Source organism: Ranitomeya imitator, chromosome 6 (genome assembly GCF_032444005.1).
Source record: "Ranitomeya imitator isolate aRanImi1 chromosome 6, aRanImi1.pri, whole genome shotgun sequence".
NCBI lineage: Eukaryota > Metazoa > Chordata > Amphibia > Anura > Dendrobatidae > Ranitomeya > Ranitomeya imitator.
Window position 1 is genome coordinate 221,444,757 of NC_091287.1, and position 14,432 is coordinate 221,459,188.

Here is a 14,432-nt window from a genome sequence, read left to right on the forward strand (position 1 = left end):
GACAGGCACGGGGGGTCTTCTGCAGACAACCCAGCAGCGTCCCGCAATCACAGGACGAGCAGGTCTTTTGACGCGCTTCCATACAGCACAGCACGTGTTAAATCCCGCTGTCCGAGGTTGACAGCGGCATTTCATTTGTTAACAACCACAGGTGGATCACGAAGGGTCTTGAATGGGTTAATCATATTAATATAAAAGCAATCTCACCACACTTAGTGTACTGGAAAATGGGGAAAAAATTCTGTGTGGTAAAAAGAATGGTGTCAACCAAAGTACAACTTGTTTCGCAGAAAACAAGACTCATACATTTATGCAGACAGAAAAATATGTTATGGCTCTTGGAAAAGGGGAGGAAAAAAGAAAAACATGGAAATTGGCCATGTCAGGAAGGAGTTTAGCTGTGTCCCAACAAATGGAGACAATGCAATAGGTCACACCTTAGACGTTGATTGTTGCAGAATTCATTAACTTTCAATGTCTGTGCTTCCCAGAAATCCTGTTTAATAAAAAAAAAAAAAAGGTTTACACAAATGAAATTATACAGCTTTATAATAAGAATCATACCCACATTTCTTGAAAGGCTTAAGAATAACACTCATTTTAATATTTATTTTATAAACCAAATATTACACATGAAAATATGGAACTTTGTTATACATCTCAAGAGAGGAAAACTTGTTTTTTTTCCTCCTGAACTGATTTTTCACTAATTACATGGGCAAAATCTGTATTCAGCACAGGTTTTACACATTACTGATATAGGAGATCACAATTGCTGCTAATAAGATTCTAAGGAGGGGGAGGGAGAGGAACTAGAAACAGATACAGACATTCTGCTGCAATGACAATAATAATTAACTATTCTTTTAGGTGAACTTGCAGCAGACCGTGTCTGCCTCTAGTTCCTTCTTCCTCCTGCCCCTCCACACTTCATAGAACCTTATGAGTCATCTCCTATTTCAGTAATGGTAAAATCTGTTTTCACTCTTAATACAGATTTTATAGCATTTATCCTTGAATTGAGATTGCAAGATGAACCTAGGAAAAGAAAGAAAAAAAACAAATTTATCTGAAAAGATACATAACAAAAGTTTGTTTTCAAGTGTACTATTAATTTATAAAGTAAAATTGTTACTTTTTAAAGAACATCTCCAAGAATGTGATAAATATGGTGACCGTGACATCATTCAAACTACAGATGTCCTAGTTATGCATCAGCACCAGGGCTGTGGAGTTGGTAAACCAAACCTCCGACTCCTCAATTTCCCCGAATCCCAACGCCAACTCCACAGCACTGCCTCACTACTGAGCATGTACATAAAGTGCAGCACAGATTCATCTCAACTAAAAGCCCCGATCCTCAGATCAGGAACAGAACAGACATTTATAGGACATTTCATAACTTTCTCATATTTTTATAAAAACATTTACAGCCAACCTCAATTGAACTTCTAAACCCAATTTATACCTTTTGAAGTCGGTCCATTTTATACCGACTACACTAAAATGGACACAGACTCCACATACCTGATCAGGACCATTGCACGCTGAAGAAACGGAGCTTGAAATGTATCTCAACTGTCAGAGAAGCTGCTGACATAAATCTCTCAGCTGAAGAGCAGCGCCATGGGCATGAGACAAAGTAAATCTTTTCACTGACTAGGCACAGTGGGGATAATAAGGACTTCTCCAGTTTCAGTGCTCAGTAGAAAGGGTACACAGGCTCAGTCAGAGACTAGATGTATTCCTTCTCTAGTCCACAGTACTGCTACTCAGTTGCGAGAAGCTGCCATCATAAGGACACATACCTGAGAATTAAGATACACCTTGAACCCTGTTTTTTCAGCATGCAGCTGTCCTGATATGTGACTAGGACAAAGGAAATAACCAAAGCAATGGACTAATTTATAAAATAAAAAATTCATATCAAAATTATGTGAAATATATATGAATAAGGATACGTCAGGAACGAAGGAATACATTCCGAAAAGCGCGTTGGAGTGTGCACGTGATAAATAATCTTTATTTTTATATACAGCGCTTTACATACATTATCATTGTTGACCCCGATGGGGCTCACAATCTAAATTCCCTATCAGTATGTTTTTGGAATGTGGGAGAAAACCGAAGTACCCGGAGAAAACCCACGCAAACACGGGGAGAACATACAAACTCCTTGCAGATGTTGTCCAAGGTGTGATTAGAACCCAGGACTCCAGCACTGCAAGGCTGCAGTGATAGCCACTGAGCCACCGTGCTGCAGGTGATTAGGACTGGAGGAACTTAAAGGTACATTGCCCCCTTTATTTTGTATTCTCACCCTTGTGACTCAGAGCACTTTGTGTGCTGCATTGATTTTTCTTGTTGTCTTGGCACTTATGCACTTTAAATCATTTCTCTATTGTTGAGTGATCCTCCCTCAGGCCAGTCTCACACGTCCAGATAATTCCGGTACCGGAAAAATCAGTACCGGAATTATCCGTGTGCTCACGTGGCACATCAGTGTGGCACACGTGCGGCATCCGTGTGCCGGCTGGATACCACACGCACCGTGCAGGAGACAGCGCTACAATCTGCGCTACATCTGGTGCTGAAGCCCCATTCATTTCTTCTCTCCAGCAGCGTTCGCTGGAAAGAAGGAATGAATAATCTTTTTTTTTTATTTATTTTTGTTTTTAAAATAAAGTTGCCGGTAATCTGCCCCCTCCCACCCCCTGTGCGCCCGCCCGCTGGCATTAAAATACTTACCCAGCATCTTCGGCGCTTGCATCCTCTCAGCGTCGCAGCTCTTCCTGTATGAGCGGTCACGTGGTGCCGCTTATTACAGTAATGAATATGCGGCTCCACCCCTATGGGAGGTGGAGCAGCATATTCATCACTGTAATGTGCGGCACCACGTGACCGCTCATACAGGACAAGCAGCGACGCTGAGAGGATGTAAGCGCCGAGAGAGCTGACGTGTGAAACCGGCCTCACATGTTCATTGGGACTATTTTTCCTTGGCACTTTCTTTGAGATATATGCCACCCCCTTCAATTGTGGTCACTTCTGTGTCCTTATTCATATATATTTCACATCATTTTTATATGAATTTTTTTTATATATATATATATATATATATATATATAAGTTTTTTCTTTGGGGCTCCTTTTGTGATCAAATACATATACTTTATATATGCTTTTACATAATATAATTTTATGTAATCAAATATTTCACTTTTTATTTATTGGTCCACCATCTTTGGTATTGAATTATCCCTCAATGTATATTTTCCTGCATCATTTAACATTGTATAATCCTAATACATGCACATGTTTTTAAATGGTACCACTGTTTGCCATATTTGCCATATTTGCATAATAAATGCAATGTTATCGGAATCTCATTTGTCCGGTATTTCCTTTTGGTCAATATATATATATATATATATATATATATATATATATATATATATACAGTGTATATATATATATATATATATATATATATATATACTGTATATATACTGTATATATAAATATATAGTTTGATCTTTTATTTGGTTGTGGTATATACAGGTGTTACTGCTGATTCTTGAGTGACTAGGTCTACAATTTGAATTGTTGGTCACCATAATTATCAAATTCTTGGAGAATCTCATTAAAGCTTTTTTTGTATACATTGCCATTTAAGAGCACCTCTAAAAAAAGATGTCCGTGCATTTATTAACATTGGTAGAGCTCTCTAATATATTTATAGTCTGATTAGAGAATAAATTAGCAGGAGCTTGGTCCAAAGACCAAGTCATTATTCTGTGGTTACCTCCTATGTACTTGAATCCCCAACGTTTCTTCTGTTTGATAGGCCTTTGGCAACATCATTGTTGTGGCATGATGCACACAATATCACATCAAGCCTACTAATGAGGAGACGTCAGGGATTCCAGCAGGAAGGAGTTGGTTTGCAGGTCTCTCAACTTGTGGCGACAATACTGATCGATTGCTCACCTCTACAGACTAAAAAGATGTGTGTAAAGATAGTGCTCACCATGGAATCCTTTTCCAGTTTTAGGAAAGCCTTATTTAGGACCTGAAGACTAGAGACATGCTCTGCTACCACTGTGTGAAAATGATCCAATTTTCGTAATCTAAGCATTTATAAAAACAAAACAAAACACAACTTAGTTAAAGACTGCCAACACTAAACAAAATAGACAGTGTGACAGGTATTTATAGAAGTAAAACTCTACCCCCTCTCTATGAATTCATGAACTAGAGTAGAAAGCTAAAGAATATGGTCACTCCAATTCACTGACCAAGCACATTTTCAAAACATACACCAAATAATAGCACATTGTCTGCAAGATCAAATGGGAAAGATGGTTGTCCCATGAATATCAATAGATCTTGGAATAATAATAACTTCCACAATTGGATGTGTTAAGTAAAATGTTCCAGTGCTTAGATAATCTTATAAATGTGCCCCTGCTATGCACTGTGTAATGGCTTTGTCTCACCCTACAGAGACATGGTCTGGTCATACCTCAGATCCTGGGCAGGGCAGGGGGCATAAAAAAATTATACAGCCTTTACACCAGGGAATCGCAGCTGATTCTTTGAAGCAAAACATTGTTTAATAACAGGCAGGGAAGTCTTTTACCTCACAAAAAAATCAGCTGTGATCCCGTGCTGTAATGGCTGTATACTCTTTTTCTTCCCCCCAGCCCAGCAGATGTGGTATGATCAGACAATATTCCTGTACGGTCAGACACGAACATTACACAGTACACAGCAGGGGCACAACTATAAGATAATCTCAGCACAGGAACATTTTATTTAAACACATCCAATTGTGGAAGTTCTCATTCCAAGATCTATTGATTAAAATGAACTTTGTTTGTTGGACAACCTTTTTAAACCACAATTTAGGGAAAAAAATCAATTGGTTTAGGTCGGGCTCACATTAGCGTTTCTGTGCCCAGTGTATGATCCGCATATATCAGAATGCATCATGTATATACACTCATGGCCAAAAGTATTGACACCCCTGCAATTCTGTGAGATAATACTCAGTTTCTTCTTGAAAGTGATTGCAAACACAAATTATTTGGTATTATTATCTTAATTTGTCTTAAATGAAAAAACACAAAAGACAATGAAGCAAAAAGCAAAACATTGATCATTTCACACAAAACTCCAAAAATGGGCCAGACATAAGTATTTGCACCCTCAGCCTAATACTTGGTTGCACAACCTTTAGCCAAAATAACTGCGACCAACTGCTTCCGGTAACCATCAATGAGTTTCTTACAATGCTCTGCTGGAATTTTAGACCATTCTTCTTTGGCAAACTGCTCCAGGTCCCTGATATTTGAAGGGTGCCTTCTCCAAACTGCCATTTTTAGATCTCTCCACAGGTGTTCTATGGGATTCAGGTCTGGACTCATTGCTGGCCACCTTAGAAGTCTCCAGTGCTTTCTCTCAAACCATTTTCTAGTGCTTTTTGAAGTGTGTTTTGGGTCATTGTCCTGCTGGAAGACCCATGAACTCTGAGGGAGACCCAGCTTTCTCACACTGGGCCCTACATTATGCTGCAAAATTTGTTGGTAGTCTTCAGACTTCATAATGCCATGCACACGGTCAAGCAGTCCAGTGCCAGAGGCAACAACGCAACCCCAAAACATCAGGGAACCTCCGCCGTGTTTGAATGCCTCTTTTTTTTCTCCTGTAAACTCTATGTTGATGCCTTTGCCCAAAAAGCTCCACTTTTGTCTCATCTGACCAGAGAACATTCTTCCAAAACGTTTTAGGCTTTTTCAGGTAAGTTTTGGCAAACTCCAGCCTGGCTTTTTTATGTCTCGGGGTAAGAAGTGGGGTCTTCCTGGGTCTCCTACCATACAGTCCCTTTTCATTCAGACACCGACAGATAGTAAAGGTTGACACTGTTGTACCCTCGGACTGCAGGGCAGCTTGAACTTGTTTGGATGTTAGTCGAGGTTCTTTATCCAACATCCGCACAATCTTGCGTTGAAATCTCTTGTCAATTTTTCTTTTACGTCCACATCTAGGGAGGTTAGCCACAGTGCCATGGGCTTTAAACTTCTTGATGAAATTGCACACGGTAGACACAGGAACATTCAGGTCTTTGGAGATGGACCTGTAGCCTTGAGATTGCTCATGCTTCCTCACAATTTGGTTTCTCAAGTCCTCAGACAGTTCTTTGGGCTTCTTTCTTTTCTCCATGCTCAATGTGGTGCACACAAGGACACAGGAGAGCGGCTAAGTCAGCTTTAATCCATGTCAACTGGCTGCAAGTGTGATTTAGTTATTGACAACAACTGTTAGGTGCCACAGGTAAGTTACAGGTGCTGTTAATTACAAAAATTAGAGAAGCATCACATGATTTTTCGAACAGTGTCAATACTTTTGTCCACCCCTTTTTATGTTTGGTGTGGAATAATATCCAATTTGGCTTTAGGACAATTCTTTTTGTGTTTTTTCATTTAAGACAAATTAAATGAAGATAATAATAACAAATAATTTGTGTTTGCAATCATTTTCAGGAAGAAAATGAGTATTATCTGACAGAATTGCAGGGGTGTCAATACTTTTGGCCATGACTGTATATCTTTAACATGGGACATGTGTTTGCATACTTTTGCATGCGGATGTGTACGCATGCGTCGTTTCGCGGTGTGCGACGGTGTCCGGCGAACACAACAAGTTGCATTTTTGAGGGGTCAAATATTGCGCAATCATGCGCATGTGGATGCATTGGTACGCAAGGACATGCGTATGCATGCATTCGATACGCATGCGTACTTCACACTAATCATGTCCAGGAAATGATGTTACCACCTGCAAAATCCCTGATGCATAAAAGGGGATCTGGAGACAGGTAGTCCATTACTCTCAAGACTCTGGATGGAAGCACAAGACTCTGGATGTAAGTAAAGAAGCTTTGAAAATGTCTGTTTGTCTTCGCAGTCTGTACTCTGTACTAATTTTTTTTCTGTTCCTTGTAGACTGTTTGCTGTTCCAGTCCTGGTGCTGCTGCCGTCTTGGTGCTGCTGCTGTCCTGGTGCCGCTGCCATCCTAGTGCTGCTGCCGTCCTGGTGCTGCTGCCGTCCTGTTGCTGATGCAATCCTGGCGCTGCTGCCTTCCTGGTGCTGCCGTCCTAGTGCTGCTGCCTTCCTGGTGCTGCTGCCGTCTTCCTTGTGCTGCCGTCTTCTTGGTGCTGCAATCTTCCTGGCGCTGCCATCTTCCTGGCGCTGCCATCTTCCTGGCGCTGCCATCTTCCTGGTGCTGCCATCTTCCTGCTGCTGTCCTGGTGCTGCCTGATTGCCGTGCTGTTGGACTACTGCCTGTAATATTGTTGTCCATTGGGGGGGGGCTTCATTGTGTTTGGCTCTTAACAAGTTAGAATTTTTCTAATCTGTTCTTTTCTCTAGTGTTTCACTTGACTGCTGCCTGCTACTCCAACATGTCCTCCACTGAAGCTTCCGAAGGTGAACATGACACTGATTATGTAATCACATTTGATTTACTGATTAGTATGTATTGACTGTTAATACTATACTATACATGTGGTAAATCATGTATTTTCTTTACAGGTACCTTCCAGTGCGGAAGAGCAGGAGCAGTCGAGTGGAAATGGTTCTTCCCAGGGTCGTCGGCCTCAAGTAGCTGAGGAGGAAAGACGGGGTGTAAGTAGACTTTATCAGAATTGTAATTGAATTTGTTTCAAGTTTTACTAACAATTTTTTTTCTATTTCATCTATAGATTCCACAACGTGAGGAAGGACGTGACATAGATAACGACCTACTTATTCAAGCTGTGCAAGAGCGAGCAGCGTTGTGGGACCACCGTGATAGGAATCATTCCGACTGAGCCTTGATCCGATGACTCTGGGAAGAAGTGGCCAGATCATGGTCCACAAGTCAGAAAGGATTTTCAAAAGTATTGCAATGTGGTCATATGCGTCTGTTTTGCTGTAAATGTTGGTATCTTTCTTTTTTTACAATTAATTTTTTTTTCTTCCCCCTTCAGAGTGAAGACAATAAAAGTCCGTTGGCGTTCGATGAAGGATCGCTTCAATAAGGACATGAAAGAGGAGATTCGGTTTCGAAGTGGTGCTGCTCGAAAAATCAGAAAATATAAGTACCATCATCAGCTTTCTCTTCTAAAGCCTGCGGTTGCTCAGCGAATGCGAGTATCTTTTGTGTTCTCTAACTATTATTTAAACTTTTTCCTTTTTTTACTAATGTTTTTCATTTATTTTCCACACAGAACCTGGAGTAGCACCACACAACCTGGATCGTCCTCTGCTGGAGTGGCCCCTCATTGACCAGCCAATGAACAGGCCCAGTCTCCAATCATCCAGCAGCGATGGAGCAACCAGGCAAGCTTCACAGGCTGGGGAACAGGAAGCCTGTCCATCTGGTTTTCCCCTCTCCCAGCACTCTGCCACTATTTCACTTGGGTCTGTTCGCCAGCGGTAGAGGGCCTGGGAGAGGTCAGTCATGCCGAGCTTATTCACTTAAGCTCGGTCTTCCTGGCTGGGATGAAGGGGCGGTTGTAGAAAGACTGGATAGTGGGTTCACTAAGGTGAACACACTTTTCTAGGAATTCCACAGATGCCTTGACTGCCTGGAAGCTGACCTTAACAGACCGGCGCGACATTATTTTTACACTATAGAATGGGGCGTGACGGAAAACCTGATTTCCAGCTGTATGTGATGATGGCCTGTCAGGTTGCTTACACCGAGCAGCGTTTCCGATATTAGCAGCAGGCACAAACTTCATTCCCTACAGGACAACAAGCTCCAGCACAGCATCAGTGGCACCAAATGACCTATCCACCACCACAACGACCACTGGACATTAGGACTGTTCCAACAGTACTCGGCTACACCATGCAGCTGAGTGCAGCAGCCCAGCCTTCCCCTTCAACCATGCAGCTGAATGCAGCAGTCCAGCCTTCCTCTTCAACCATGCAGCCAAGTGCAGCATCCCAGCCCTCCACTCCCACCAGGCAGCAACAGGAACCAAAAGGCCGAGGAAGCAGCAAAACAAAGGCCAGGAAGCGAAAAGGAAAGAGACATTAGCCACCCCCTTCACCCTCACCTCCGAATGTGTCTTTTTTTTCTGTCCACACCTTACCTTGGTTCTTTCTCATCCAATGTGTCAATCCCTTCCAACTTGTTTTCCACTCCTAAGGTGTCCTCTACCTCAATGTGTCCTCTGCCAATGTTTCTGACCCAATCCTCCAATTGACTGCCACTTCCACAACCACTCCTAGCCCACCATCACAGCTCGACACCCCCCAGGTCCACCATGTAACTCCCTCCTGCAGACCCCAAAAGTAAATCACATTACTATCCTTTTTTTTTTTTTGTAAAATTTTAAATTGTTTTTATTTTTGTTAGTAAAAATTCTTTGGTTTCACAATAACTGTCTCACTGTGTTTTTTTATCTCTTTATTTAAACGTGTCAATTGTTGAGTGTATTGTTGAGTGAAGTATTAATCGGTGTTAAAGTTAGGTGTTTATTATTAAAGTTACAGTCAAAGTGTTAATATTAAAGTCAGAAAACAGTACAGATACATAACATTACAGGTACATTTGACTTATTTACAGCTTAAACCATTTCATCTTGCCATGCCACACGTCCAATATCAAAAACAAAGTAGGCATCCAATGTATCTCTCATTTGGGCAACTTCCACTGTAGTCCTCAGAGGGTGAGCATGGTAATCCGGCAATGTGGTATTAACAGGTTCCTCAAGTTCGAAGTGGGGTTGCTCTTTTGACAGGATGTAATTATGCAGAACAACACACACTTTCACAATCTCAATAATTGTCTCTATTTTAAGATTGATTGGTGTTCCCAAAATGCACCATTTAGCTGCCAGCAAACCAAAGGCACACTTTCCACAGTTCTTCGTGCCCTTGTCAGTCTGTAGTTGAAAATTCTTTTTGTGTGAATCAAGTTCCAACTCGAGTATGGTTTTATGAGGTTGGCACACATTTGAAACGCCTCATCCCCAACAACGGCATTGGTAGTCCTTCAGTGTTCGGAAGAGGTTGTGGTGGTGGTGGAAAAGAGGGATTTTTGGTACTCAACATAAAATCTCTTTCTTGGAGCCTTCATTGGGGGACACAGGTAACCATGGGTGTATGCTGCTGTCGCTAGGAGATTGACAATAGGCAAAAAAGGAAAATAGCTCCTCCCCAGCAGTATACACCCACCGACAGGCACAAAGCAACTCAGCTGGTGTAAAAGCAGTAGGAGAAGTAACAAAACGCTCAACATATGTACCAACCCAAAATAAGACCAGGAAGTCCCCACGGCCGGGGTTGAGTGAGCCCTGACTCCCAGAGGAGGCTGTTCGACCTGAACGCGGTATGCCTCCATTACTGCAGAACGAATCCAACGAGCAATAGTGAACTTAGAAGCTGGGAGCCCCTTATGACAACCTTCGGAGATGACAAACAGGAAATCGGAATGACGAAAGGAAGCAGTCCTAAAAAGATAGACCAGAATAGCTCTGACCAAATCCAGCTTGTAGAGGGACTTTTCCAAGGGATGAACCGGAGAAGGATAAAAAGAAGGAATGACAATGTCTTCGTTGATGTGAAAGGCAAAAACAACCTTAGGAAGAAAGGAAGGAACGGGTCAAAGAAGTTCCTTGTCCTGATGCAGGATCAGGAACGGAGAACGACAAGACAGAGCTGTTAGCTCAGAAACCCTGATAGACATAATGGCGATTAGGAAGGCCACTTTCCAAGACAGAAGAGAAAAGGAGTTATCTTGAATGGGTTCAAAAGGCGTGCGCCAAGGACAAAATTCAGATTCCAAGGTTCTATCAGGGAATGGTAAGGTGGAACCAGGTGGGCGACACCCTGAAGAAAAGTCTTCACCTGTGAATGAGAAGCTAGATCTCTCTGAACGAGAATGGAGAGAGCGGAAACCTGTCCCTTAAGGGTACTAAGCGATAGACCAGAGTCAAGACCCGCCTGAAGAAAACCAAGGACGGAAGTAAGGGAAAAAGACATTGGGAACAAGCTATTCTCCTCACACAACGGGAAGAAGGACTTCCAGCATCTGTGGTAGATGCGCGAGGATGCTGGTTTTCTCGCGCCTTAATCATGGTCTGAATGACCCTATGAGAAAAAACAGCTTCCTTTAAGACTGCTGCCTCAACAGCCATGCCGTTAAACTCAAAGACTGAGAACTTGAGTGGAAGAGGGGGCTTTGTGAGAGAAGATCTGGAAGTCTACAGGGACCGTCCATGAGCATGTCACCAGCTCTGTGTACCAGGCCCGTCTTGGCCAGTCTGGAGCTATCAGGATTATGGGAATCCCTTCTGCCTTTATCTTTTTTACGACTCTCAGAATCAAGAGGCAGAAAAAGATAAGGCAGCTGAAACTGGGACCATGGCATCACCAGGGCATTGCAACCGATGGCCAGAGAATCCCGTGCCCTAGCTACGAACTGAGGAACCTTGTGGTTCATCTGAGATGCCATCAGGTCGACGTCCAGAGTGCCACACCTCTGGCATATTTGATTGAAGATGGTGGGATTGAGAGACCACTCGCCTGATGCGAGACCCTGACGACTCAGAAAATTGGCTGCACAATTTTCCACCCCTGGAATGTGAACGGCTGAAATGGCAGGGACGTGCCGTTCCACCCATCTCCGGATCCTTGTCACCTCTGACAAGACCTGTTTGCTGTGGGTTCCATCTTGGTGATTTATGTAAGCTACAGCCGTGGCATTGTCCGACTGAATGCGAACCAGCTTTCAAGCGAGGAGCGACTGCCAGTGAAGAGTAAGGAAGATTTCCCTAATTTCTAAAAGATTGATGGGGAGAAGGGCTTCCTGAGCATTCCAGCAACCCTGCGCTGCGTGATGAAGGAAGACCGCTCCCCAGCCGAGGAGACTGGCATTGGTGGTGATAACCTGCCATCGGAGAGGGAGAAAAGACCTCCCGAGCAGGACCAAGGTGTCCACAAAGTCAGGGATTGCCTCACTCTGAGAGGTAGGAGAAAAGGTTGGTCCAGGGAAACGGTTTTCTTGTCACAAGCAAACAAGAGGGCAAGCTGAAGGGGCCGAGTGTGGAACTGGCAAAAGGCACAGCTTCCATGGAGGCAATCATTTTCGCAAGGACCTTCATGCAGGACCGTAGAGGAAGGGGGGCTGGACGCTTTAGAGAGAGGATCCCCTGGAAAAGAGGCAAACTTCTTTTGGAGAAAGGCACGAGCTTTAGCTGAACTGCATACCTAGAAACACCAGGCACTGAGCTGGGATTAGAGAGGACTTCTCCCTGTTGACTATCCAGCCTAGACGGATCAGTGTCCAGAGTGATCTGAAGACTCTGGTCGCACTCTCATCGGGACGGTCCCTTGATCAGAAGATCGTCCAGGTAGGGGATTATGAGAATCCCCTTGGAGCGAAGAATGGTCATGACAGCCGTCATGACCTTCGTGAACACTCTGGGAGCAGACGCCAGGCCGAAAGGTAGGGTTGTGAACTGATAATGATCCTCCTGGATCGCAAAGCGAAGGAATCTCTGGGGTTGCACACAAATTGGAATGTGGAGATAAGGATCCTGGATGTCTACGGAACAAAGAAATTCTCTTGGTTCCACGGAGGTGATCACCGAGCGTAAGGACTCTATCCTGAAGTGGCGGATCCGAACGTGACGGTTCAGCTGCTTGAGATCCAAGATGGGGCGGCGCGACCCATCATTTTTCTGGACTACAAAAAGATTAAAGTAGAACCCTGAAAATCATTTGTTCCAAGGAACGGGTATAATTACTCCTGAACAAAGAAGGGAAGAGACTGCCTGAAGAATCCCTGGGGCTTAGGATGGCAGTTTTGGCGGGCGAGACAGAAAGAAACGTCTGCTTGGGGGAGAAGAAAAGTCTATCTTGTAACCGGACGAAACGATTTCTCTGACTCGGGCATCGTAGACCACCGACAACCAAGCGTCTCTGAAAAGAAGTCTGCCTCCCACCCTGGAAATATTTTTAGGTGGGGTGACCCGTCACTTAAGAGGATAATCTGTGAGAGTGGGACCCCGAAGACCTTGAGGCCTCCAGTGAGATGCAGGTCTGAAGGATGGCTTCCTTCTGTCCTTTGGGGCAGACAAGCGGTCCTGCTGGGAGTAGGGGGTATTCCCTGAAGAGGAGAAAGATCGAAAGGAACAAAAATGCAGGGCCCCTTTCTTGTTAAAGGGACGTTTAGGTCTGGATTGAGGAAGAGAAGTACTCTTCCCCCAGTAGCATCTGAAATGATATGGTCCAGTCTGGACCCAAAAAGCCTAGAACTCTGAAAGGCCAGGTTGGTGAGAGATTTTTTAGATGTTGGATCCGCATTCCATGCCTTCAACCAAAGGATGCGGCGTATGGCAATGATGTTGCTGCTAGCTCTGGCAAAACAGGCAGCCGCATCCAAGGAGGCAGCCAAAAGGTATTTCCGGTATGAGCAATCTGGTCCGCCAACTCTGTCAGCTCATCCGGAGGGGCTGCTGCTACGACGCCCTGGCAAAGTTTTTTGGCCCAGGCAGAGATGGACTTCACCACCCAAGTGGAGGCGAAGCTGGGGCAGAGAGAGGCACCAGTTGCTTCAAAGGCTGACTTGGCCAGAGACTCAATCTGCATGTCTATAGAGTCCTTAAGAGACGCGCCATCCGGTAAAGGCAGAACCGTTTTGGAAGATAGTTGGAAGACCGACGGGTCCACTACAGGTGATTAAGCCCACTTGCCGACAAGATCGGGACTAAAGGAATAGAGAATGTCCAGCTGCTTCCTTCCTGAGAAGCGCTTACCGGAAGTTCCCAATGTTTAGCCATAGTCGCCTCAAACTCCTTATGCTTAGGAAAGGTCCGGGAAGGACGTTTTACCAATTTGAAGGAGACGGACTGTTCCTCAGCGGGAACCTCGTCCTCTTTCAGTTTAAGAGTTTGCATAATAGCCAGGATACGGCTATCTACCATGTCCTGCATCTTTGAAGTCTGGTCCATATCAGAATCAGATCCAGACTGGGATAGCATATCCAACCCAAAAGCCGCCTCCGAGAAGGAGGAATGGGGAGAGGGGGCATCCTTGGAGATGCAGAGGGGCCCGGGGAGCTGGATGGGGAGTTAGAGCGAGCCCGCTTTCTAGACCTTTAACCCGATCGGTCCCTGCGAAGGTTGTGGTCAGGTGCTTGCGAATCGCTCTGAGAGGCGTTCGGAGCACTGGTGGCCGCATATATATGTGGAAGGTGTTCTAGGACCTAAACCAGGGACTGGGAAACTTTAGTCAGGTCAGAGACCGACTGAGACATAGCAACAGCCCACCACGGGGGGAGGGATGTGTTCGCATACTGGGCGTTATGGTGCTCCTGTGGGGCAGACATGGTGGAAGGACTGACCTATAGACCACTTTATTTTGCAGCAGGCGC

The 14,432-nt window shown here is 44.2% G+C and overlaps 1 protein-coding gene across 1 annotated transcript in view; it reads right to left on the minus strand.

Moving 5' to 3' along the window:
* Positions 1–14,432, minus strand: part of LOC138643344 (synaptonemal complex protein 2-like) — a 188,590-nt gene that overhangs the window by 18,849 nt on the left and 155,309 nt on the right. The window contains exons 13-14 of the mRNA XM_069732268.1: positions 4,030–4,129; positions 438–496 (exon numbers count right to left, since the gene is read on the minus strand). Coding sequence (XP_069588369.1) covers positions 438–496; positions 4,030–4,129 — 159 coding nt within the window. The remainder of the gene's footprint in view (positions 1–437; positions 497–4,029; positions 4,130–14,432) is intronic.